Source organism: Cebidichthys violaceus, unplaced genomic scaffold (assembly GCF_023349555.1).
Source record: "Cebidichthys violaceus isolate CVI_PGR_0920_01 unplaced genomic scaffold, fCebVio1.0.p SCAF_25, whole genome shotgun sequence".
Lineage (NCBI taxonomy): Eukaryota > Metazoa > Chordata > Actinopteri > Perciformes > Stichaeidae > Cebidichthys > Cebidichthys violaceus.
This window is the reverse complement of record NW_027176428.1, coordinates 3,566,155-3,590,318: the sequence shown is the minus strand read 5'-3', so window position 1 is coordinate 3,590,318 and position 24,164 is coordinate 3,566,155. Positions and strand designations below refer to the sequence as shown.

The 24,164-nt window shown below is 41.2% G+C and overlaps 4 protein-coding genes across 7 annotated transcripts in view; 1 reads left to right on the top strand and 3 right to left on the bottom strand.

Moving 5' to 3' along the window:
* LOC137879567 (paxillin-like) overlaps positions 1-8,280 on the bottom strand; it is a 28,367-nt gene extending 20,087 nt beyond the window's left edge. For both annotated transcript variants that reach the window (XM_068720374.1, XM_068720372.1), the window contains exon 1: positions 8,023-8,280. In XM_068720374.1, coding sequence (XP_068576475.1) covers positions 8,023-8,035 — 13 coding nt within the window. In that variant the 5' untranslated portion in view covers positions 8,036-8,280. The remainder of the gene's footprint in view (positions 1-8,022) is intronic.
* A 2,803-nt stretch (positions 8,281-11,083) lies between these two features.
* On the top strand, positions 11,084-15,007 carry LOC137879715 (coiled-coil domain-containing protein 63-like). The gene is made up of 9 exons (XM_068720640.1): positions 11,084-11,194; positions 11,764-11,886; positions 12,547-12,728; positions 12,810-12,994; positions 13,109-13,320; positions 13,405-13,473; positions 14,469-14,631; positions 14,721-14,822; positions 14,931-15,007. Exons 1-9 carry the CDS (start codon positions 11,084-11,086, stop codon positions 15,005-15,007), a joined length of 1,224 nt encoding a protein of 407 aa, XP_068576741.1.
* Positions 15,008-16,274: 1,267 nt separating this feature from the next.
* Positions 16,275-18,977, bottom strand: myl2a (myosin, light chain 2a, regulatory, cardiac, slow). The gene is made up of 7 exons (XM_068720129.1): positions 18,947-18,977; positions 18,419-18,511; positions 17,725-17,800; positions 17,403-17,507; positions 17,205-17,283; positions 16,929-16,977; positions 16,275-16,676 (listed from the first exon to the last, which is right to left on the bottom strand). The coding sequence occupies exons 1-7, from the start codon at positions 18,947-18,949 to the stop codon at positions 16,572-16,574; spliced, it is 510 nt and encodes a 169-aa protein (XP_068576230.1). The 5' UTR covers positions 18,950-18,977; the 3' UTR covers positions 16,275-16,571.
* A 2,569-nt stretch (positions 18,978-21,546) lies between these two features.
* Positions 21,547-24,164, bottom strand: part of cita (citron rho-interacting serine/threonine kinase a) — a 37,861-nt gene continuing 35,243 nt past the window's right edge. For all 3 annotated transcript variants that reach the window (XM_068720244.1, XM_068720247.1, XM_068720246.1), the window contains one exon: positions 21,547-23,602. In XM_068720244.1, the coding sequence (XP_068576345.1) occupies positions 23,579-23,602 (24 nt within the window). In that variant the 3' untranslated portion in view covers positions 21,547-23,578. The remainder of the gene's footprint in view (positions 23,603-24,164) is intronic.

The window sequence follows — 24,164 nt, the reverse complement described above, 5'->3', positions numbered from 1 at the left end:
GATTAAGACTATGAGATGCGTTTGGAAAAAAAAGTTTGAGTTAAGATTTCTTTGTCAGATATCTAAATCATAACCCAGACCTGGTAAGATGGAAGAAAATCGATGGCTGGATAGATGCATGGACAGTTTTTCCTTTCCCCCTAATCAGTTCTGTCTGGTTCTGTCTTTTCTAGGTTGAAGTAGGTCACAGCACCAGAAACAAGCTGCTCTTTGTCCTCCTCTCGCAGGACGAGGACAGAGGGAAGAGGATGGAGAGGACGGTTTGTGAGGTCTGCAAAGGAGGCCAAGTCATCCCACTGGAAAACAGTCAGCTCAGCACCCGTGCCAGAACCAGCGTGTGTGTGTGTGTGTGTGTGTGTGTATGTGTGTATGTGTGTGTGTGTGTGTGTGTGTGTGTGTGTAAACTCTTGTTAAGCTAACACCCCTATAAACCTGTGGAGTAGTAATCCTGAGGTAAGCATCACTGACGCTGTCATTAACTCGAGTGGGGTCTAGATTGGGCTTCCTGAATGATCCTCTTTAACAAGCCAGATGCTCATTGTAAAATCCAACTAAAGCACAAGCGATACGAAACACACACATATAATCGTGCTCACTTTCCCGCCAGCCCCCCTCCAACTTCACAATTCATCAAAAGGCCTTCACTTGTGGTGGCTTTATATCCCAAATAGGGCAGTATCAGCGGCGTGTTTGTGACTATTTAAACCTGCGCCAAGGCCAGAGGAAACCTGCAGGGCACAAAGCCATTTCCTAATAAAACAGCAATGTGTTATCTAAGCCTGCAGCCATGCCAAGTATACAACCTCTTAGAAAAATGACATTTAGGAGCCAATTAGGGGAAAGCCTGAAAAACCATGCAGGTGCGTTTGAAAGGCCATCTGACACACTGCAAGAGCTCCGCAATGACAAAAAGTCATTCATTGAACTGAAGCAAAAGGATCACAATGTCTACAGCAGTTAGCTTTTGAAACACTGTGATTAATTCCCTTTTGTTCTGTCGATGTTTTTATCTTCTATGCAAAACTAATACACCAGCTGTTTTCCTGTTGAAGCTCGCATCAAAGGATCAGCAGTGTCGCATCAACCCAGCTGTCAGTCACTGTCAGACTGAGTGTAAGGGATGAGAATCTCACAAAGTAAGCAGGGAACTCAATTCATCAGAGCACAGCAGGATGGAGGATGAGCAGCTTTCAGGATATATACAGTTGTGGTCAAAAGTTTACATACACTTGTAAAGAACATAATGTCATGGCTCTCTTGAGTTTCCAGTTATTTCTACAACTCTGATTTTTCTCCGATAGAGTGATTGGAACAGATACTTCTTTGTCACAAAAAACATTCATGAAGTTTGGTTCTTTCATGACTTTATTATGGGTTAACAGAAAAAGTGACAAAATCTGCTGGGTCAAAAATATACATACAGCAACATGAATTAGCAATTTTGGTGACTTAGAAAGTTGTGTCAATGAAATGAGCTTCATAGCATGGCCTCTTAACTTCTTGTGAGTGATTATGAGTGACTACAGCTGGTGACTTCTCTGAGGCCATTTAAATAGGGCTCATTGGATACAAACGCCCACAAACGCTACAATGGGAAAGTCAAAGGAGCTCAGCATGGATCTGAAAAAGCGAATCATTGACTTGAACAAGTCAGGAAAGTCACTTGGAGCCATTTCAAAGCAGCTGCAGGTCCCAAGAGCAACAGTGCAAACAATTGTTTGTAAGTATAAAATGCATGGCACTGTTTTGTCACTGCCACGATCAGGAAGAAAACGCAAGCTATCACCTGCTGCTGAGAGAAAATTGGTCAGGAGGGTGAAGAGTCAACCGAGAACCACCAAAAAGCAGATCTGCCAAGAATTAGAAGCTGCTGGAACACAGGTGTCAGTGTCCACAGTCAAGCGTGTTTTGCATCTCCATGGACTGAGAGGCTGCCGTGCAAGAAGGAAGCCCTTGCTCCAAAAGCGGCACGTTAAGGCTCGACTGAAGTTTGCTGCTGATCACATGGACAAAGATAAGACCTTCTGGAGGAAAGTTCTGTGGTCAGACAAAACAAAAATCAAGCTGTTTGGCCACAATGCCCAGCAATATGTTTGGAGGAGAAAAGGTGAGGCCTTTAACCCCAAGAACACCATGCCTACCGTCAAGCACGGTGGTGGTAGTATTATGCTGTGGGGCTGTTTTGCTGCCAATGGAACTGGTGCTTTACAGAGAGTAAATGGGATCATGAAGAAGGAGGATTACCTTCAAATTCTTCAAGATAACCTAAAATCATCAGCCCGAAGGTTGGGTCTTGGGCACAGTTGGGTGTTCCAACAGGACAATGACCCCAAACGCACATCAAAAGTGGTAATGGAATGGCTAAATCAGGCTAGAATTAGGGTTTTAGAATGGCCTTCCCAAAGTCCTGACTTAAATCCCATTGAGAACATGTGGACAATGCTGAAGAAACAAGTCCATGTCAGAAAGCCATCAAATTTAACTGAACTGCACCAATTCTGTCAAGAGGAGTGGTCAAAGATTCAACGAGAAGCTTGCCAGAAGCTTGTGGATGGCTACCAAAAGCGCCTAATTGAAGTGAAAATGGCCAAGGGACATGTAACCAAATATTAGCACTGCTGTATGTATATCTTTGACCCAGCAGATTTGATCACTTTTTCTGTTAACCCATAATAGTCATGAAAGAACCAAACTTCATGAATGTTTTTTGTGACAAAGAAGTATCTGTTCCAATCACTCTATCAGAGAAAAATCAGAGTTGTAGAAATAACTGGAAACTCAAGAGAGCCGTGTGTGTGTGTGTGTGTGTGTGTGTGTGTGTGTGTGTGTGTGTGTGTGTGTGTGTGTGTGTGTGTGTGTGTGTGTGTGTGTGTGTGTGTGTGTGTGTGTGTGTGTGTGTGTGTGTGTGTGTACGCGCGCTACAAAATCTGTTAGAACTGCACCTTATTTTCTCCTCATTTTTGCTTCATTTCTTCACTGACAACATGCTAAATGAAGCTAATGAGCTGTTCCAGCTGCCTGGAATCCAAATGGAAAACAGCAAGAAAGAAATACAGGATTTAATGAGACCAAATGCAAACCGGTTCCTTCTGCTCACATTAAGGAAGATGCCCAAAAAAAGCAGAGGCTGAGGCATGTCCACAAGTTAGCATGACTAACATGATGTCTGTGACCTACAATAGGCTATTCTGTTGGTTAGCAGCAAAGGAACCTCATGACAACCAAGAGGTCGCGAAGGGCACTTCCTGTCATGAAACATGCGTCCGGCTGGACGAGAAGCTGCCCAATAAAAAGGGCTGATTGACAAAAAGCAGGAACATGCCAGGCTCATGCAGTAACTATACTGTATGACATGCTTGTCTATAATTAAAACTACACAGATCCAAACCCCGGACAGATTTTTTGCTTGAATTCCTGAGTCTAAATATGTTTTTTGGCTTGAAGGCCTATTTTCACATAAACTGTGGTTCCAAAAAACCTACAGTAGCTGTTCGGATATAGACCCCGCAGGCTGTTGTTATGGTGTGCTGTGCCCATGAGAGATGACATGACGGTTGGCTGAGTGTAGAGCTGTCGCTGCTTAGTCGGCTTCCCCCTCAGAGCTGTCTGTCCACACCAGCGGTCTGTGATCAGGAGCGTGTTTCGTACGAGTGTTTGTGTGTCTGAGTGTGGGTGTGTGCAAACACCATATGTTTCAAAGCCCTGCGGCATTTTAATTTTTAAAGTCAAACAGATGGATAAACCCTGGAGGAGATACAAGAGATTCTCTCAAGCCTTTCGGATGCTACATCGATTGTGTGTGTGATTTATGTGCCACAAACAAGAGACTTATCGGTTTAAGGGAGGCTTGCCCCTTGTTGCATTAAGCCGAGGGTTACTGAAGATGTCATTTGCAACTTGCCAGGTTTTTGAGCTCAAGTGAAGAGGAAGTTAACTGAAAGGGGTTTTTTTTTATCATGGGTACTTCCTAGTCTGGACTGAATTTGGACACTTAAAGCAGTCCTATAGTGATTCAGTATTTAATAATTTAATTCATTTAATTGAAGCGGCAGAGGGAGAGATATCATGATGTCACGCTCCAAAAAAATTCTGGATCATACACTTCCCATAAATCAACGCAACAGCGTCTTTTGTTACAAGCTCCCTGCCTGGTAAATGTTTGGGTCTTTTTAATGTCCACCCTCTGTTTGTAACCTCTAAAGATCACTGATTAACATATATTATATGTTCTATCTTCTTTGTTTCATCCACACAGAAACCAAAGTGTAAAAACGACATGTTTTGTGTGCCGGACTGGAAGCAGCAATTTCCTGGAACTTCCCCCTTTTTGGTCGTCATAAGACTTTGACTTTTGGTCAGCTAAGAGAACAAGCTACTGACTGTGGGTTTATATTTAGTGGGTGAATTTGGGCCAGAAACCCCCCAATCTGCTTCATATTTAGCATACAGACATGAGAGCAGTATCAATAAGGACTGTCCGAGTACAAAGTCCTTCTTAGTCGACTACTACTTTGATTGAAATGGACAGATCTGTAAAACTGGGTTACTCCTCAAAGAATCACATAAAAGCACCACTTTAAATCTTCAAGTTTCTTGGAACTGAAAACATAAGAAGAAATCTTAGACGACTAAGACGAAAACGATCGATTAGTCGACTAATCAGCTAAGAGGGGCAGCCCTAGTATCAATCTTCTCGCCGAGACAGCGAATAAGGGTAAAATATCAAACTATCTATTTAAAGTCGCGAAGGTTGATTATTGCTGAAATCAAACAGTGCAGTACAGCTAGTGGGCAGAATGGAAACTAGATTATTATAGATGTGTCCCTGATAAGAGTGAAAATACACCGCTCAGACATGAATGACATCAGTGTCACGAGAGCTGTCTGCCTTGTTTCTTTTGGTGTATTAACAATGAACCAGCCTAAATTTAGACTCGGTCGAGTATCTGGGCTAAATCAGATCTCATTTGGAGTAAGTAAAGAACTGCTGCGCCCACGCCCAATCCATGAGTGACATTTCCAACGCTGCAGCTGCTGTGCTGACAAGGGGCTCTGGGGAATCACTTCACTTCAAATGATGCCTCTAAAAGCGACAGTAAAACAAATCAGGGAGAGAGAAACAGAGCAGCAAAAGTGTATTTTGCGGACATAAAAAAGGCAAATACTGAAAGGTACTGAGGATCAAAGTCAGTAGAAGGAAGTACACTTTGGAGGCTATTTGACATTCATGTCTTGTTGGTGCAGGCCCAGAGCAGTGAAGCAAGGAGCAACGCTTGGCAGCGCCAATAGCTGAGGAGGGGAGGTCAATGAAAGTTTGCCCAAGAACACGCCACAGCATCTAAACTGCAAAGATTGCACAAATAAAAGAGGACCCAAATGATATAATCAAAGTCTAGCATAAAGAAAAAAAAGCTTTTGAAACCAATTCCCTCACTGACTTTCATTACTGTCTGGAGTTAAAAAGCTGATAATTGCGAGCTATCACGCGACAAAATCTGCCTAAATCCAAATCTTCCTAAAAGCTAATCTGCTCTCCGGCAAACTCAGCCAGCTTTAAACTGTCAATAGATTGCAGCCTGCAGCTTCCTATGTGGTTCGCCACAGGAATGGTGGGGAGTGGGGGGAGAGAGAGAGAGAGAGAGAGAGAGAGAGAGAGAGAGAGAGAGAGAGAGAGAGAGAGAGAGAGAGAGGGTGGGGCAGTGCAGTGTTTAAGGAGGATACGTTTTGGCTGAGGCCCCATCGCTGCATGTGGGCCTGATCCAGCCCAGACGCCCTGCATGTGAGCAGCGCTATAGTCTGGTTCTGAAGGAAGCATGAGGGTTAAAGCAGATTGACTGTGCAGATCACAGGAAAGATGGGAGAAAGCAAACCTGCCAGCGTCACTGCTTTTTATATCGCTGGTGTTGTGCCAATAGTGCTTAGAAATTAACAATAAAAGTGAGGGAAAGAGAGTTGTAAGAGCCAGTTGGTGGAAGGTCTCTTGGTCTAGTTGGATCAGCACTTGAGAGGAAGGACTCATCTGCTAAAAAGTGGGTTAATTGTCTTCTCTAAGGTGGGTGACTCCCTAAAATGCCTCTATTCAGCTCTATGGGAGGTGCTTCTTTAGATCCCCGACTGCTTTTAAACCATTTTAAAACTTTTAATTTTCATAAACAGATAAATGTCCCCCTATGACTCCCATTCCAACACCATCCACAAGGACATATACGTGATATCTGTAGCCTACATTTTTCGAAGTTTGAGTGCCACAGTTTCACATGTCTCTGCTAAAACGATGACAGAATTTACAACCCTGTGACATGATAATTACACTGGGTTGTGTAACGCTCTTTTTTTAAGCTGCTACTTTAAGGAAAGCCCTTCACCCACGTAAACTGAGAAGGTATCCATAAATATTGACTGGATATAGAATGACCAATATTCTCGGTACAGTGTCCCTCTCGCCACCAACCGTGTCAACCAGAGAGCTGGGTTTTGACCTAAATTAGATTGATCCAGGTTCTGCTGCGGCGCAAACATGATGCGGACGTGTACTCAAAATGTCTTTTTTTAAAATAACCCGAGCCAGTTCAAACTGCCTTGGAATGGCAATGATATGTTAATAACACACTGTGGAGCAGAGCTGGAAGTCTCATCTGATAGCAAGTCCACCTGCAGCTCCACAGGACACCTTTTGGACGACTTTTGCAAGACATTTATCATCTTTGACTTTATGCATGCATTCTGGTGTTTTTTTTAGCATCCAATGAACCCGACTCCTTCGATGCATTTCGAGGGTGTCCTGCTAAACTTAACCTTACAGTTGCCAGGGTAAAACTCAAACTGCACAGTCGAATGCTTGCAAATGAATACTTTAAAAAGCTGTATTACTCCAGTGGGTTCACGTTGTCATCACTGAAGGGGGTCTGCATATTGTATAAATTACTCTATACATGGATCAACATGGCCTGCAGCAGTCTTATATTAAACTACACGCATTGCCAAGCAAAAACAGTGTGTTCATAGAGTGGCTCATAGCAAGAATTGTAAACTACTAAAAACTGTTACAGAGGGAATCTGGAGAGCCAGGGTTTTGTGTGCATCAAGAACATCGTGCTGAGCTCTGCACACCCTCTCTGTCACCACAACCTGCCCTCGAGCATTACATTTTCTGCTGTCATCAAGTGTGCAATAATGTACAAAGTTAAGCTCATCTGTGCAGGCAGAAGGACAGCAAAGCTCTCCTGGAGTCATCTGCTGCAGTTTGTGTGAGCTAATATAGCACTGGTGTGACAATCAGCTGGAATCAGGGCTTACATTTAAGCTGAAGGTTTGTTTCAAGGAGCTTAAAGTGTAGGCTACTGATCATTCTGAGCATCCAATGACTGGAATCACTCTCTCAATGATTGTTGTGTGTTGTTTTTAAATCACTGAAGCCAGCTGTTACCATCCCACCTGCAGCAGAGGCAGTTATGTAAGCCTGACAATCACCGGGAGGGGCTCAAATAAGTCAGTGTCTCATAAAATGTCAGGTGACTTGTGGTCTAATTTTTTATATTTCAGCCGGTTCTGAGCATGAAAAAAGTTAGGAGAAGCCCTGCAGTCGCCTGACATAACCCGGTTAGGTGATGTGGAGGAATTGTGAGAGGAATAACTCGCCCACCAACACCAATGCGCCGTCCAGAGCACTACTTCCTCTCACGCACGGCGTTTCCCGTACAAATACCAGCTAATACGCACGTTAATTGGGTTAATTATCTCAGTGAAATTGATTCCAGGGATTCCTCGTGTCAGCACGCGGGGCCTTTCCGAGCGTGTAACCTCGCGCTGAGCTTAGTTGAACCAAGATAACTTAACCTACCTGGACATATGGACATTGCTTAGACAATTATAGTCAAACAACCCGATTAAAAACCCTTCGCTCGGCTGAATATACAGCTAAACGCCAGCATTGTGTGTTTGCGCTAACGCCACATGCGCGCACACACACACACACGCACGCGCGCGCTGTGTAAATGTTGCGTTCGCGGCGAGCGAACTTACCTAAATCATCCATGTTGGCCGGAAATCGTTCCAACGCTGAGAACCGGACCCGGTCCTCCTCTGACGGTCACAGCGGGACTGTAAAGCAGCAGATTCGGCTCCCGATCGCTGACTCTTCGATCACAGATCCGCCTCGCTGAAAGCAGGGAAGTTTTCAAGTTCCCCTGCTGCTCGACGAGCCTCAAACACACTCACAAACACACTCGCACACACACATATACACACACACATACCCTGCTGCCCCCCTGGAGTCACCGACAGCCCACATCCAGCCTCCTGCCTGCCCAGCAGCCCCCACACACACCGGGACCAGCGACATCTAGCGACAGAGAGTGGTACTCACCATATAGTGCACTTCATTTAACTTCACAATACACTACTTTAGTGTAACACTAGTTACACTACTTTAATCACAAAAAACTGAGTTGCACTGGACTTTCTGCACATATGTGTGTGGATTAATTTATATAGCCTAAGGAATTGTAATGTACAGCATATGGATGTATAAAATGTATATAGCTTTAACATATCATTTCTCAAATTTCTTTTTTTTAATGTTTTATTTATTAATTTCAATTAGATCATTACCTTTCGCTTTTCTTCTTTTGTCTCTCCCCCTCCTTGGCAGCGATGCAGTCTTATCTTGTTGCAGCTAATCATTATTACTACGAGATCATTCTATGCAGCCCACATTGAGTTCAAGCCAAGTGAACACGCTCTGTTCACCCAAATTGATCATGAGTCGACACTGGGCTGTTTGGCCCAGTTCCAGGCCCTCCTTATGCAACCTGTGATGCCCCCATGTTCAAACAAAATAACAGCGACCTCTTGGATGCACCGATGATGAAACATGATAAAGTGCCACTAGGTTTCTTTCAGTGGTGAAAATGTGATAAAGTGTTCTTAAGGTTGCCCTTCTTGTCGAGAAAACGCGATGTGGAGCCCCTGTCCCTCAGACAGCCTGACTCCACCACTGAACCGGCCCCATTTGTGCACAAAAGAAGATTATTTGGAGGTTAATAGTTTTAAGATTTCAGAGACTAAATGCTGTTGAAACAAGTTATGTATATGTTGTATTAAAGGACTCGGTTGACATTTCTTCCTGGTCAACTCCCACTTTCTCTTTCCCTGCTGTGGTTTGTGATGTATTTTGTTTCACATACGCACACTCGAGGCTCCTTATTTACCTGATGCTATGGTGAAGTCTAAAGGCGTTCACCAGGTTTCATGTAATCGGTTCTTCTAGAACAGTAAACCATTCTGTTCTAGAACAACAGTATAGAACAGCCTTCCTTCCCAAACAAAAACACAACAGATGCTAATCTTGGTATTGACGTTGTCTGAACAGGTATAGCACTTGTGCACAGCCACACATGGAATATTTGCACCAAGGTTTGAAGAGTGAAAGCGCACAGAATAACTCCAACAACAGACAGTGTTTGTTACAAAACCATCTCAATAACAATTAGGAAATGGAGGAAACCACAGATTTTGAATCCCTTCTCAAAACCATCGAGGTCTCCCTCGGGAGGATGAATGACCTGATGGGCCAGGACACACAGGACACACTGGACACCACCAGTGTCCCCGAAACAACAGAAAGGGAGATATCCCAGGAGCAAAGCACCACCCCTGGAGATTTTGAGTCCTTCCATCAGGCAAACAAGTTCCTCATCCAGAAGGCAACATGACAACATGTCTGAAGATGAATATTGCGTTATTGGTTTCACTTAATTAAAAAATGCATTGTTTTTAATTTCGACCCATTCTCAGTAATAAAGACTCTTACTTAAACAATCTCCTTCCGGTTTAAAGTTGCTTAGTGAAAGAAGTGAAGGACGGCAAAAGGCCTAGACTAACATAAACAGGAGGCTGATAATATTAATAAAATTATAGCTCTAAAATTAACACAATAATTTAAATCTTAACACACGTTTTTGTAAATCACGGTTATCAAGTGTAATTCCACAATAATTTACAGTGTGCACAGCCACAGAGATACTGAACTTCAAATGAAGTCATTCAACCTCTGAACCCTTATGTATATGTTACTGTATGAGTTTGACCGAATGGCAGTCAAAGATGACCAACATACTGTTCACAATGCTCTGTGAGTGTGAAGATAGTCTGTTCAAAGGATGTCAGAACATCAACTTGCCCTAAATGCCACCTAACCCATTTTCGGCCCCGTCTCAACACACACCCAGCACAAATCGACAGCTCAATCAAAATTGATCCATTATTTCACAGTGGTGGATATAGACTTAATGCCACTTAAGAGCTCTATTAAATCTCAAAGCAAACCTCTGTGAGAAAGAGTTAATTGCAACCTCAGCACACTCAAATGCTTCCCCTGATCATTGATTGGTGTAATATTCCTATAATATTCCTACAGGGATTTACAGTGAATGGTGCTCAGCAGTGAGATTATAGTGACCTTATCAAGGCTTTACAGAGGTTTTTATGTGTATTATGAGATCTCAACAAGATTTCTGTGGAAACTACCATTTTCATATTGCTACGTGATCACTGCAGCCTTTGTATATCATTATGGATTATGGATTCAGTTGACCCGTTTGATTTATTTCATCTTAATTTTCCTCAGTGGCAGCTAGGGGGTGCTCCAATTCAGTGGATTTCTTAACACTCAACGCCACAGATCATGTTCTATAAAAATTCAGTTTTAGTTTCAGAGAGCTAATGTTTTAATAAAGTGGCTATATTTCTACTTTCAGTTCCAACACCATCTGAACAATTTTAAAACATAATACTATTGTTATTCTATTACTCATATGGTCCTGAGACTTCAACAATAAACATAAACAAATTATTTTAGAATGTTTATGTTTGAAACTGATTAATGCTGAAACCTACAGAAAAACATTTCTTCTCTAAGTGAGATTTCCTCCCAACTAGATTTAATTAGATTTTACTCCACATCTGGCAGGTAGGTCATCATCCTCTGAAATGTTACTGCCCAAACTTTATGTGATTATTTGGCATGGTACTTATGTGTGTCACTAACTTTACCCCAAATCTTGTGAAGGTTTTTAGTTTAAATATGGCAACAGATCTTTTAAAGGAGCAATACAACAACCTGCAGGAGGAAAATGATCAATATGAAAAGATCATCAGCCAGCAGAAGGATGGTGTGGCCTCTCTGGATAAGGAGGTAAAATAGACAGACATATACTATATTCTGTTTTAATGTGTGTTTCACTTTTATCCAATTGTTATAACTTAGTGTATTTCTATTCCTGTTGCAGATGAGATTATTCTTATCTCTGTTTTTGTTGCGATTATGATATGATATGTATCTTATAACATATCAGATACAATATGGTCAGCTGGTTTAAGTTTCAACCAAATCATTCTATGTTGTCATTCATTTAGCTAACAGCACATTGGATTGGAAATTAAACAATGGCAATGAAGGAGTTGACTTTACTTTTCACATATTTACACACACATATATGGTAATCAGTGTAGGAATTGTAGAGGATGAGTTATAGCCTTATTATAGAGCTGCACTGCTCAAATATTGTGGGAGATTATGTATTGTAAGGGTTGCAGTTTCTTCACTTGCACCCTTAAATCTGAAAGTCAGCACTTTAAATTCATAGTCCGTGTTTCATTTCAAATCCAGTGTACTACAGCCAACAAAAACAGGAAAGGTGTCATTGTCTGTAAAGCTACAGAGACAATTGTTTGTATTGAGTGTTATTTCCTGTGTGGCTCCAGATAACTGTGTTAGAGAGCAAGATTCAAGAGAAGTTAACACCACCAGGTGGCATCCTGAAACACCAAGGGAAATGCAGACGCTACATGAAGAGCATCCGCATCTTAGAAAACGTACTCAACCAGGTACTAATCCTAAAAAAACACTGCTTTTTACACACATTCATGCTACAATGTAAGCTTCACTCAAGTCCTCCCCCAATTAATCAGTACCTTATGTTTTGTAATTTTGGGAAACACACTTATCTGCTTTCTTGTCGAGAGTTTGATAAGACGATGGATACCACACATCAATCATGGCCTTTAAATATTAAGCTACACCCAAGAGACAGCTTAGTTTAGCATAGAGACTGAAAGCACAGGGAGTAATCACTTCTCCAGGAGGTCACCGCACCCCACCAAGAAATAGTCCAGCAACTTCATGTAACACCACAATTAATATGTTAGTTACCCTTAGAGGCACTAGTGGGTGGATTTTTGTTGTCTGAAAACTGAGCTAGGCGGGCTGTTTCCACATGTTTCCAGTATTTGTGCTAAGCTAAGCTAATAGAGTGCTGGCCGTAGCCTTATATTTAACAGACCGATATGTGAGTGGTATTAATATTCTTGGTAATTAGAATAAGCATATTCCCACCAAAAAGTCAAACTGTTCCTTTATTACAAGCCCTACTTTTAAACTGACACCCCTCATCGCAGTCTTGACTTTTACGCAAATTTGAAATTCTCAAGTCTATGAATAGTCCCAGATTTTAACCTCAACTCTACTTCTTCCCTCTTCTTCTGTAGGATACTATTAAGTTTGATGAGTTGATGGGCAGCAACATGGAGTATCGCAAAGACATTGCCGACCTGCTGCAGCAGAAAGGCTTTTTGTGCAAAATCGAAGAGAAATTCAACAGACAGTTGGCTACACAGAAAAACATCACAGAAAAACTGGGGGAGAGGGTCGTTCTCGCTTTCAACCACAGGTAATTCATGTGTTTGAGTGCATGCGGGAAACTTCAGCAGGAAAAAAAAGAAATTAGACGTGTGTTTGTGTTGTGCTACAGGTCAAAGGCCGAGACCCAAATGTTGAAAGTGAAGGAGTGCATCGAGGTGGAGATAGCCCAGTTTCTCGAGAGAGGGAGAGAGCTGAAGAGGCTCATCACCCAAGATGCCAAACTGCTGACTTTCATGGAGACGAAAAGGCAGGAAATTTGTCCTTTGGAAGAAGATGAAGACTCAGTGAAGAGAAGTATATTATTACTCTTGATTAAGGCTTAAACAGTCTTCATCTTTCCCTAAAGCAGATACAATTTCACATCTTTTAGACATAATCTAGTCTGTCTCCTTTATTTCATTGTTACAGAGAAGCAGCAGCAATATCAGAATGGAGTTAAGAAGCTGGAGATACACATGCAGGCACACAGAACACTAGTGGAGGTCACCGGAGAGAGAGACCTGCGTAAGATAGGCCTCATGACTACCCAGGATGAGCAGGAGAATATGGCTTATTTCAGATACATCAACGAGCTGCATAACAGAAGGAACATGTTGAAGAACCAAACAGAGCAGTTGAAGGCATGTGCATATCCTCTTAACATACTCATAGACATAGTTTAACCTAGAGTACGCTTTATTTATACGCACATGTTTCTCTCTCAGAGTGATATCCTGTCCCTGGAAGAAAAGAACAGAGTACATGATGAGGACAGCCATCTTAAGGACCTAGAGGTGAGTGTCACTGTCTGACCTACCCGATCACATATTACAGTACAAAATGTTTTTCAGGTACAAACCTTTTATTTCCATGATCTAAACACTCTAGAACTAAAAACACAGCTTTGTTTGCTTGATTGAAATGATTTTTGACATTACCAGAACAAATTTGACATGGTTTTATGACCATTGACATGCAGTCTGTCTGCAAAAGTTGCTGTCGGTGGGCCCCGCAGTTTGGTAATTTTCAGTTTGTATAACGCTACTTCTGAGTCACATATCCAAAACTATAATGTCTCCTGTCATTCTCAAAGAATTTATTTTTACTTTTAATCGATCACCTACAGATCGGAAAAATGTCCAGTCTGATCTTTCTGACATTATGCGACTATTACATTACATTACATTACAGTCATTTAGCAGATGCTTTTATCCAAAGCAACTTACAATAAGTGCATTCAACATTGGTAATCAAAAGAACTACTAGTCACCAGAAGTCATAAGTACATTTCCTTTTTTCCTATTGTATATAATTATATACAGTATACTGTCACATATGAAAGTAACCCTGTCCCCATTTGATCAGGGCCTTAAAACTCCTGCAATCAAAGCATGGCATATAAATCCCTAGTGAGGTATAAGGAAGTCTCTGAATGCAACAACTTGATATTAAAAAGTTACTTGCATGAAATGTTCAGTAAAGTTTGTTAAATTCCCCTAATAATTGATGTATGACTACATATAGTATATGACAATAATGAATGTTACAGGCACATCCTCCTTGTTTGGAGATATCAGCATGACAAAAGGGCTTTGATTAAGTAATGTTGCATATTAATATATTGTACATCTAAGTGTTGGTTATGTCTCTTAACGCCAAAGCTGTGCCTAAGGCATATTTTAATGAAATGTTTTTTAGAATTTATACAAAGATCAGATGCCCTTGGTTCTTAAAAACAAGATATAGCATGCATTGTCTTTTTTCTCTCCTGTCTTTTTGTGTGGTGTAGTCTGAGTTGGAGAAGTATAGTTGTCTGTCAGAGTCCCTGGAGCAGCAGTGCGCTGTGGTTGAGAGGACTCTGGACCAGCTGACGACTGCCATCAGTGGCCTTTTCGAGGAGATAATGCAAGAAGCTGTCGTCATCAATTTTGACAACATTGGACACTTTATTGGTAGGTGACTTCTTGACCTCTTAAACTTGGACCTGAATGTACATTTTTCACATTTCAACACACCTGATGTCACCTTCTCTCTCCTTCAGGTATCCTTGAGGAGAGTATTGGTAACCTGCTGATCCAGGCCAACAACGTGGACGATGAGCAGATGGCATCTCAGAACATGCTGTTGGCCAACTTTGACTTAGGTAAGAAACTTAATTTATCACACCTAAACTCTGTGATACGTATTATACTCTCCTTGATCATAATACTGTATATAACCTTTTTATATTGACCTGTCCAACCATAAACAGTATTTGCTGCAGAAGGGGAGGCAGTCGTGGAAACAGCACGCAATAAGTCTCCTTCTTGCTGGCTCAAGTTATCCTGATCAGACAGAAAACAGTGCCGTCACATCCTTCCTCCCTTCACTGCAGTTCAACAGCCTCTTACACACTTCAGATGGCAATAAACAACTCATCACAGCATCACACCTTGGTTCTTTACTGTATGTAGCATACAGAACAATCATTTCTTCATTCAAAATTAGATGCAGAGTTTTTATATCAATAATAAATGATCTGACGTGTGACAGCATCAACATCAAAGCTGCATTCAGAGGGTTTTTTGGGTTACTTGGGGGGATAGAGGAACTCTGCAATAAGCTGAATACACATAGCATGTTCGCTAGTTATGGCTAATGTGTTTGCAAACACAGCAGATACAGAGCAACATTAGCATTCATTTGGAGCCATGTTTCTGGCCACCTGATGAAGTCCAATAAATAATAGCTCTCCTTTTATTGCTGTTTTTGTCTTGATTATCTTCGAAAGGGAAATATTTGGCTCTTTAGCAGCTAAATGTTCCATCAAGTTCACCAGCGTGGCGCTAACTATGTCTGTCTGCCGTTTGTTGCTGAACATGTAGTGTACAGTGGGTTTATCAGAGCTTTTCAATATCTGTTGCTGCTGGAGGTTAACGAGAGCCAACTCTGTGTGCAGTAAAACCGGAAAATCTGAGCTGATCCAAGCACTTATCCCTCATATCTCATACATATCTCCCCTCCTCCAAAGGAGGCAATACATTAGTCTGAGGTTGACAAGCTGGATACCTTCTCGCTGCCCTGGACCCTCCAGCTGCCAACAACCAGGGATTTTCACCCCGCCAAAGTCTGGCAAGAGGGGTAGTTGAGGGCGGGATAGGATCGCTTGGTGGTATCCTATTGTGTGCCTGTCCACAGTATAGCATTACCCTCCTCACATCATCACAGCACTAAAATAACATCGGGGCTTTGTCTCGCTAAAGCCCTCTGTTTCAGTAGCCAAACATTTGAATGTGCGCACACCATACACACGTCTTAATTTGTGCATGCATAATGCACAGGCACACACACACACAAACAATGCCACACACACGTTTTGGAATAATCTCTCTGGGATTTCAGTGGACCACCAACTACTATTCTGAAGTACACATTCACTACCTTACGTGGATTTAAAAGACTAGCTGGTATCACCAAGAGTTCAAGCAGCAATCTGATGATCCTATAAACAAATGACCCAAAGAAATGTGATCTCTATTGAAGAGTCTCTGTTCTGATTATACAGTTCTTTCCTCTCATTGTCTTGATAAAATGTTTCAAAAATCAGACAGCTGGCTTCTGTCTTTGAAAACTTTTATTAGACGAACATGCACAGGCCTAACAAATGGATAGGTGGTGTGGAGTGTACAAAATGATAAGGAAAATAATTTAATTAGTCTCGAGTGAATGTGGGAACATACTGGGGATAAAGCAGAAAGGGAGCTCACTATGTCGACGCTTGTCTTGATCCTACTGTACAGAGACAAAGATGCATAAATAAACCACAGTCCATATCTCCTTCAAGGGCAGTGGGCCAGTTTCATGTCATGTACTGGCAACAAACCGACTTTACATTTGATGTTGACAGAAATGTTTACTCCTGGTCCTTTTCCTCTCCATGGGTAATGATATGAACCAGGTTCTTGTAGTCCAGGTCACCTGTCACATCTGGGGGGAAGGCAGCAAACATCTGCACCATCTAACCAACAAAAAAACAGATATTACCATCAGTTTTTTTCAGAGCTTTAGCAATTCACAAAAACAATAGCTCAGTATGCATGAAAACTTGTTATGATGATTCACTGAGGTTTTTTTGGGGGGGGTGTATAAAAAAAATGTTCTGACGTGGATGTACGATGACGCTCGTCCTTCTGTGCACTTTGGAGTCACCCACACACACAAAGCATTTACACATAATAATGATAGTTAGGGTAAAAGTACTACAATGTACCTCTTCAGGGGAGAATCGGTCCGCTTGTGTTGTTAGCATCTGTGTCACACTGAACAGAAAAAAAGAGAAAAAACACCGTATGAGGTGATGAGGCCTGTTTTCACATGAGGAAGAAATGTGCTGGTCATTAATTAGTTGGACTGGGATGAATGATTGCGTTACGACTCAGACACAGTCATAAATTGTGAGGGAAAAGCTTACACAACACTCTTCGCAATTCATTTGCATATTGCAAATTGCCTTTGTGTGAGAAGTGGAGTGTGATAAGTCACTTACTAGTCCTTCCTCAGCACGCCTTTCCCCTCAGGGTCAAAGACTTTAAACGCGTTGAGGATGGTCTCCTCTGGATCAGCACCTAGATACATTCAAGAAGTCAGTATTCCGTTCTCGAAACATACTCAAATTAATACTTGCATTACTCATTTGTTTATTCATTTTTTAATACATTTTCATTATTGACTTGTACGTCCTTACCTTTCAGCTTCTCGCCGAACATGGTGAGGAAGACGGTGAAGTTGATTGGGCCAGGAGCCTCTTTGAGCATCTCGTCAATCTCTTCCTGTTTCACATTGAGACGTCCTGTGGCAAGAAACATTCAAAATGCGAAACAATCAGATCGAGCAGATTCCGTTGCTGCGCATGTAGTGAAACGTGGACCTCGAGTGTCGTTGATCTTAGTTTTGCATTGTAGTTCATGATTACTCCTCAAAGACTATGGTCTTTCATCTGCAATAAAAGCAAATCAACTCGCAACATCTTGTAAGAACATGGGGGGGGGGGGGGGTTGTTGACATACCTAGAGCAGCAAAAGTGTCCCTCAGATCATTCTTGTCGATGAAGCCATCTCTGTTCTGGTCCATGATGGTGAAGGCCTGAGGTCAGCACACAGAAGAAGATACAGTAACACATAAATGAGTCTCTCCGCCTTGAAAAGTGAGAGTTGCAAACAGATTGCAGTCACACGCTTCCAGCCCACTTCACAGAAAGAAAAAATTCAATCTGTCACACATGGTTTTAGATTCTCGGTCTTTCCTTGAATATCTTGTGTGCCATCTTCATAGATGAGCACTGTTAAGTATTTAGAACTTGCGTAACCCCCCCAAAGGTTTAGCATGGCATCCAGGGCATGCCCAGCAGTTTATGTGAAGCCTAATCACTGATGACACAGTCTGGATGTCTGGGCACCACCGACCGTCATAGCGGCATACCACAGGCCTCACTGCTGCAGAGCCAGGGACAGTAAGAATAGACAGGTGGGCATACTACAGTGATGAACAATGGAAATGAAAAGGACTGAGGGAGGACGTAGAGGTAGGAAGAAATAGAAACCTTGCGGTGTATTTTTTTTCTAAAGACAGAAATACTTCAATCATAATACTCAACATGGCGAGCTAACATGCATATTCATACACCATTTCCACAATTCCCATGTTGTTCCCAGTCAAATGTAAATCAGTGGGGGAATAAAACATTGATTGAGCAGCTTTCACCTCTTTAAATTCCTGGATCTGAGCCTGCTCAAACATGGAGAACACATTGGAGTTGGCTCCCTCTGCTGTCCTCTTCTTGGCTTTCTTGGGGGCCTTTTGGCACAAAAAAAGTAGAAGAGGTGAGGCAGACACTATAAGACAATTAGGGTAAAGCTAAGTGTTAGACAACGTCAATGAAATGGCTCGCATGAAGAACATGTGTTATAACAGGTGGAAAATAGCTTATGGGCAATAACACACATGCATATGTGCACACATCCAATGTCTGATGAAAAGTTAGAAAAAATAGAAAAATTTGCAACGTTAAGTTTTCAAATCAACCTGTGTTCATCTCATTAAGCTACTCCCAAAAAATAATAGGAAGTATGAAATATCTAGTTTTAAATTATATAAATATACAGATGAGTTTTAAATTATTGCACTCATCTGTCCACTGTTAAGTTATTTAAGCATCCTTGAACCCTAAAAAAAAATAATGTTCCATATCTGTCCTTGCCATCAAACAGCATCCCACACACAATGACTTACCATGGCTGAGCAGCTGGGAGGTCAGACCAACAATAACAGTGAACAATGGGGAGATTGTGGGCGCCCTTTTGTAGCCCCCAACCCTCAACTCCACTGGTTGATATTTATAAACTATGCCCTCTTTAGGAAGTGACAGGTAAATGATGCTTCATACAGCACATACAGTATTGCATGCTCGTAAGAAACACACGTGCACACATTGGACAAAGAGGTTGGAATAACTGGTTTCGAATATCAAGAGCAGAAGGTTAAAGCATTTAATTACTTTAAAGTGCCCTCTGTCCACAGACCAGTCTTAAACGATAGAAAGGCGTGGCATTACCTTGATGAAAGGGATGTTATCAACACTGCTTTGTGGAAATGATACAAAAATTGCCACCCAGGTTGAACCAGACTTCCACCACAGATGGGATAAAGTCACAAAAGACAATAGTTCCTAATATGGCAGAAATGGGGTTTTCTACCAGCTGACCAGTTGCATGACTTTTGAATAAAATTTCAGAAATCTGATTAGACTCCATCTGAAAATTGGCTATGGATCACAAGATTTAATCCACCCTTTGAATTGTCAATTCAAAGGGTGGATTAAATCTTGTGATCCAGTTCGCTCTTAAAACTACAGTATATGAAATGCAGTCTTCCCCCACCTAATCTATTACATGTAACTTAACTAAAGAAATATAACTGGCGTTGATGAAGGCGGAATACAATATACATCTAATTAACAAAGTTTATTTTATTTTTAACATTTTATAAAATGAAGACTTCATAAAGTGTTACAGGTTTGTCCCGGCAATAAGAAATGTGTTCAGGAAACTTTACTCTTGAAAAGGTCCTTGAATTAATAACTAAAAACTTCAGGAAAACAGAAAATTATTACCTGAATAGATGAAACTTGTTTAGATGACAAAATAAAGGTATATTTAAAAAACTGTATTTAAAAGTTTCAAAGATTTTTGACACACAAAAGTGCTGTTTGAAACCCTTTAGCTAAGGGCTGGAACTTTGAGCTTGAACTGACTTACTTTAACCAACGAAATATTAACTTTTGATTTGATATTCTGATATGTGTGTAAATAATTTCTTGTCTGCATTTGATAGAAGACATGATGAGAGCGCGTGGAAGTCGCCAGATCCTTAAGTATAATTTATTGACCTGTCAGGACTGCGTTACCGCCAACCGTAGTCACATTTCTCACATGCTCTCATAGTACAGTATGGCCCAGCGTGCATAGTACAAACTATTTATGAGACCTCATTTATCTGACAAAAATGGAAGGAGTCTCTGTCTTTCAATTGACAGGGGACCCCTATTGTTACAATGCCAAACGGCCTGCTGGGTACAATTCCTTCTGCGTTGCTTGCCACAATATTAAGACTTGTGTGAATCTTAATATTAAGAGTCAGAGTAGTAAGGAAAGAATGCTGGCTTGAACACAGCAAAATGTGACGGGATACAGTAAGACATCCTGGTATTTTTGGCATACTGTATTTGACATAGTATATATTGGGACACACTAAATCTTTTTCTGGCATGCTAAATAGTATGGATCCAAGGCAGCACTGTTTTAATTGTGAAGTTGTTTGGAAGAGCGGTTCTCGAGAAAGCTGCAACTAGGAATACCAGAGGCCCAGCAATTGACCCGTTCTGAACAGGCATAATTTGAACGGACACTGCACTAGTTCTTTAAAAGATAGATGTACTTGTACCATCCTGTCCATGACAGATTAACACGGTGAAAACACTGATGCTTTAAAAGGAACAATGAGATGACACAGGCCGACCAAGGCGCCGCATCAAAGGCCGTCTTCGATCAACTTTGCACACCACACTGGTGTTAACTTTAAAGAGCTCGTGAAACTATGCTGAGCGTTGTCAACAGCAGTAGGCGCAACATACTCAAGTGAGACACTGCTGACACTGAACACGTTCTTACAATTTGCCATTGCATTGTTAACACGTCGTCCAGTGTCACTTGTGTGCTCCCAGGTCAAGAAAAGCGACAGTCTGTGAAAATGAGCAGAATGGGCCGGGGTGAGAAGGTGAGGCCACGGGTGTGTGATCTATAAAAAGAGAGGCGCTGAAAGCCTCGCTGCTCTCAGTCCACTCACTGTCAAATAAAACGCTGGTGATGAAGCGACAGCAGATGTCCCTGGTATCATCTCACAACATGGTGTGTACAAGCAGGTCAGAATTAGAAGAGTTATGGCTGCAGATGCTATTGTTGAAAACGTTTTCTCGCTTCAGCTCTTCTCAGTTTCTGATTGCAGCTACCGTGACTGGAATGGCAGGCCATTGTTGAGTTGGCTGAGCTCCGGGATCAGACGCCTATAAATAGACTGAACTCTTCTAACACAATGGACACAGACAAATAGTAATTTCACAGGCAGCCTCAAGTGTGAGGGGTGAGTAGAAAGCACAAGCGAAGAGGGCTTCAAGAATGATCCGTTTCTCTCTTCCCTCACATTATAGAGAGAATGAGTAAGGAGTTCTGAGTCGGCAGTTTATAATAACTAAACTATGAAAGGATGTCACTTGCTCATAGGCACACAAGTACAACATAAGAGGCAAAGTAGAAGTGAAAGACAATGGTTATAATATTTAATATTCTGTGACAAAATCTTGACAGGGAACGCTAATAAAACATTTGTTAGCAGACATCAATATCATATCCAGCGTTACAGCATTATGATTCAGAACCATGTGACAACAGAAATACAAATTAAAAAATAATATAAAAATAAAATATAACAGGATGGGAACCCCTTTTGTATAGAGTCCTGTAGAGACCAGTGGAAATCTTGTGCAATCTGTAGCATTGGGTGCTTTTTGTTGAACATTTTTGACCAATGAATCGGCTCTATTTTCTTGGCTTTAATACATTCAGGAAGTGTTTTACATCTAAAAAGAACCGTAGAGGATCCAGAGAGTTGAGGAAGCATCTTCCTATTGATCGCCGTTCTGTTAACAGACACACTGGGCAAGTTAAAGTGTGGCATCTCATCTGTGTATATTCTAAAAAAAACACAAATACTGAAAACCACAATAATATTCCATTTCCATCGATCTAATTATGATATATAGAAATGAAATATTTTAGTCAAGCTTAAGCAGCTTGACAATGAAAGCCAAAAATAAATTTGGATGGATTTTAGTGTCTTTTAAGGTTGTTTAACTTGCCAAGAGTGCCTTAATAAAAGAAAAGGAGAAAGTTAAGAAATTATACTTGTATGAATTTACTGTGCAAATAGGTCATGTTTTTCACGTGCTTTGTTGTTAAATCGTGGAATAAAAATATAACCCAAATGTGGCAGAAGCAGAAGACAACACTCCGTTTCATTTCAGATATACATATCCATGCCATTTACGAATTAGGAAAAACAAATATTTTCATCTTCACCGTGGACAATTTTGGGTTATATACAATATAATTGACGTAGAAAAAGAAATGCTCAAGTACTACGTTGTAAGCTTCGAACATGATTTTTTCCCCCCCTCCTGTCATATAGTTCAGCACTGAGGTTTTGCCTTTGACAGATGGAAGTGCATACACGAGTTGGATCCAGATACAATCACTCACTTGATAAAGGATGTTTGGAAATGTTAAAAGAATACTCATTGGACATTCAAGAGGACACGTAATCACTTTTTTGTTTTTAACAAAAATAGACATGGCTTATCCAGCCTTGAAATTCCTTCTTAATATATATAAAATTATGTCTCGTCTATTTACAGTCAGATAGCATTCTGAAGGATTAGAAAGTCCTGCTGGGGATTGTGGGTAGTGCAGTTTTAGTGTCGACTTATCCGATGGCAGACAATCGTGTCGTGTGTGTGTGGTTCTACAGGGCAGGGAGGATTCCGCTACTTAAATTTTATTGAAATATATTTGTGCTCCAGCCGGTTCCTGTCACTGTAACTAACCAAAGTCTCGACTGAGGAGAGATTAGCAGAGAATGATTGTAGTCAGCTGATAATGATTGTGTGTTGACATGTCAGCGTGGGGCTGGAGCCAGAAATGTTATCAGATGTACAGGACCAATCTGTGGCTACAGGGGACAGAGCTGAGCCAGTTGTTTTAATACTAATTTGAGTGAACTTCTGCCATTTTCACGGGTGAAACTTTGTAAATATTTAGGCATTGACTTGTGAGATAAAGTTGCTACGGCTGTGCTTATCTATTGTGGTCACTACTGTCTGGAGTAGGCAGAGAACGGTAACTACCAAAACCCACCGAGTCAGGTCTAAAGTTGAGAACACGGATACTCAGATTTGATTTTTGAAGAACAAATCTAATCAAATTACTAATCTCTTCTTGGAGTACAGAGCGCATTTTCAAATACAACGAAAAAAACCCTGCTCAAAGAGTTGTTAAATATGGCATTTTGTTGACCTTTATTGACTTGGGTCAGTTCATTGAGAAAACATCTATTTATTTGTCTCGTTCTCTCTGTTCTGATGGCTACAGTTGTTTTCCTCTGTGGGTTTGTCAGCTTAGATGTCAGGCAAAACTGATGTGTGGCAGTGTTTCATCATGAATTGGTGACACATTCACTAGTTCTCTGTTCCCTCCGTTCCCTGTCCATCGACTCATTTCTCTGTCTGTGCTGGGTGTGTGGCTCTGCTGTCTCTCAAACAGACGATTGGTCCCAAACCTGTAGGATCAAACCAAAAACATGAAGTCAGATTAATACACGCGCATGCACGGACTACCACTTAGACTGTTAGAATAATTTCAAACACTTAAATTGAAAATCTGAACCAAAGCATACAAAATAACAAGATAAGAGTCTACAGGCACGTAAACAAGTCCTTGACTGACACCCTGATGTTAAGTTACTTTGTTAATTTAGCCTGTTAGCATGCTAACAACTGCTAATTAACACAAGCAAAAACAGGTGAGGCTGATGAGAAGGTTGCTGATGATGGCACTAGATTAAAAAGTCAGGTGATCACCAAAGTCATTGTCCTTTAGGGACCTTTGAATATCTGTTGCAAATGTCACAGCAATCCACCCCAATAGTTGTTGAGACATTTAACTCAAAACCAGAAATGTCAACCTGCTGGTGGCGCTACAGGAAAAGCAACGTGGAAACCAAAGTCGTTTGGATTCCTCCTCTACGCAACGCAGATATACTGTATGTACCAAATACCACGACAGCCCCTCCAATATCTCTCAAAACATGTCGCTAAAAACTGAAAATGTGAACATGCTGG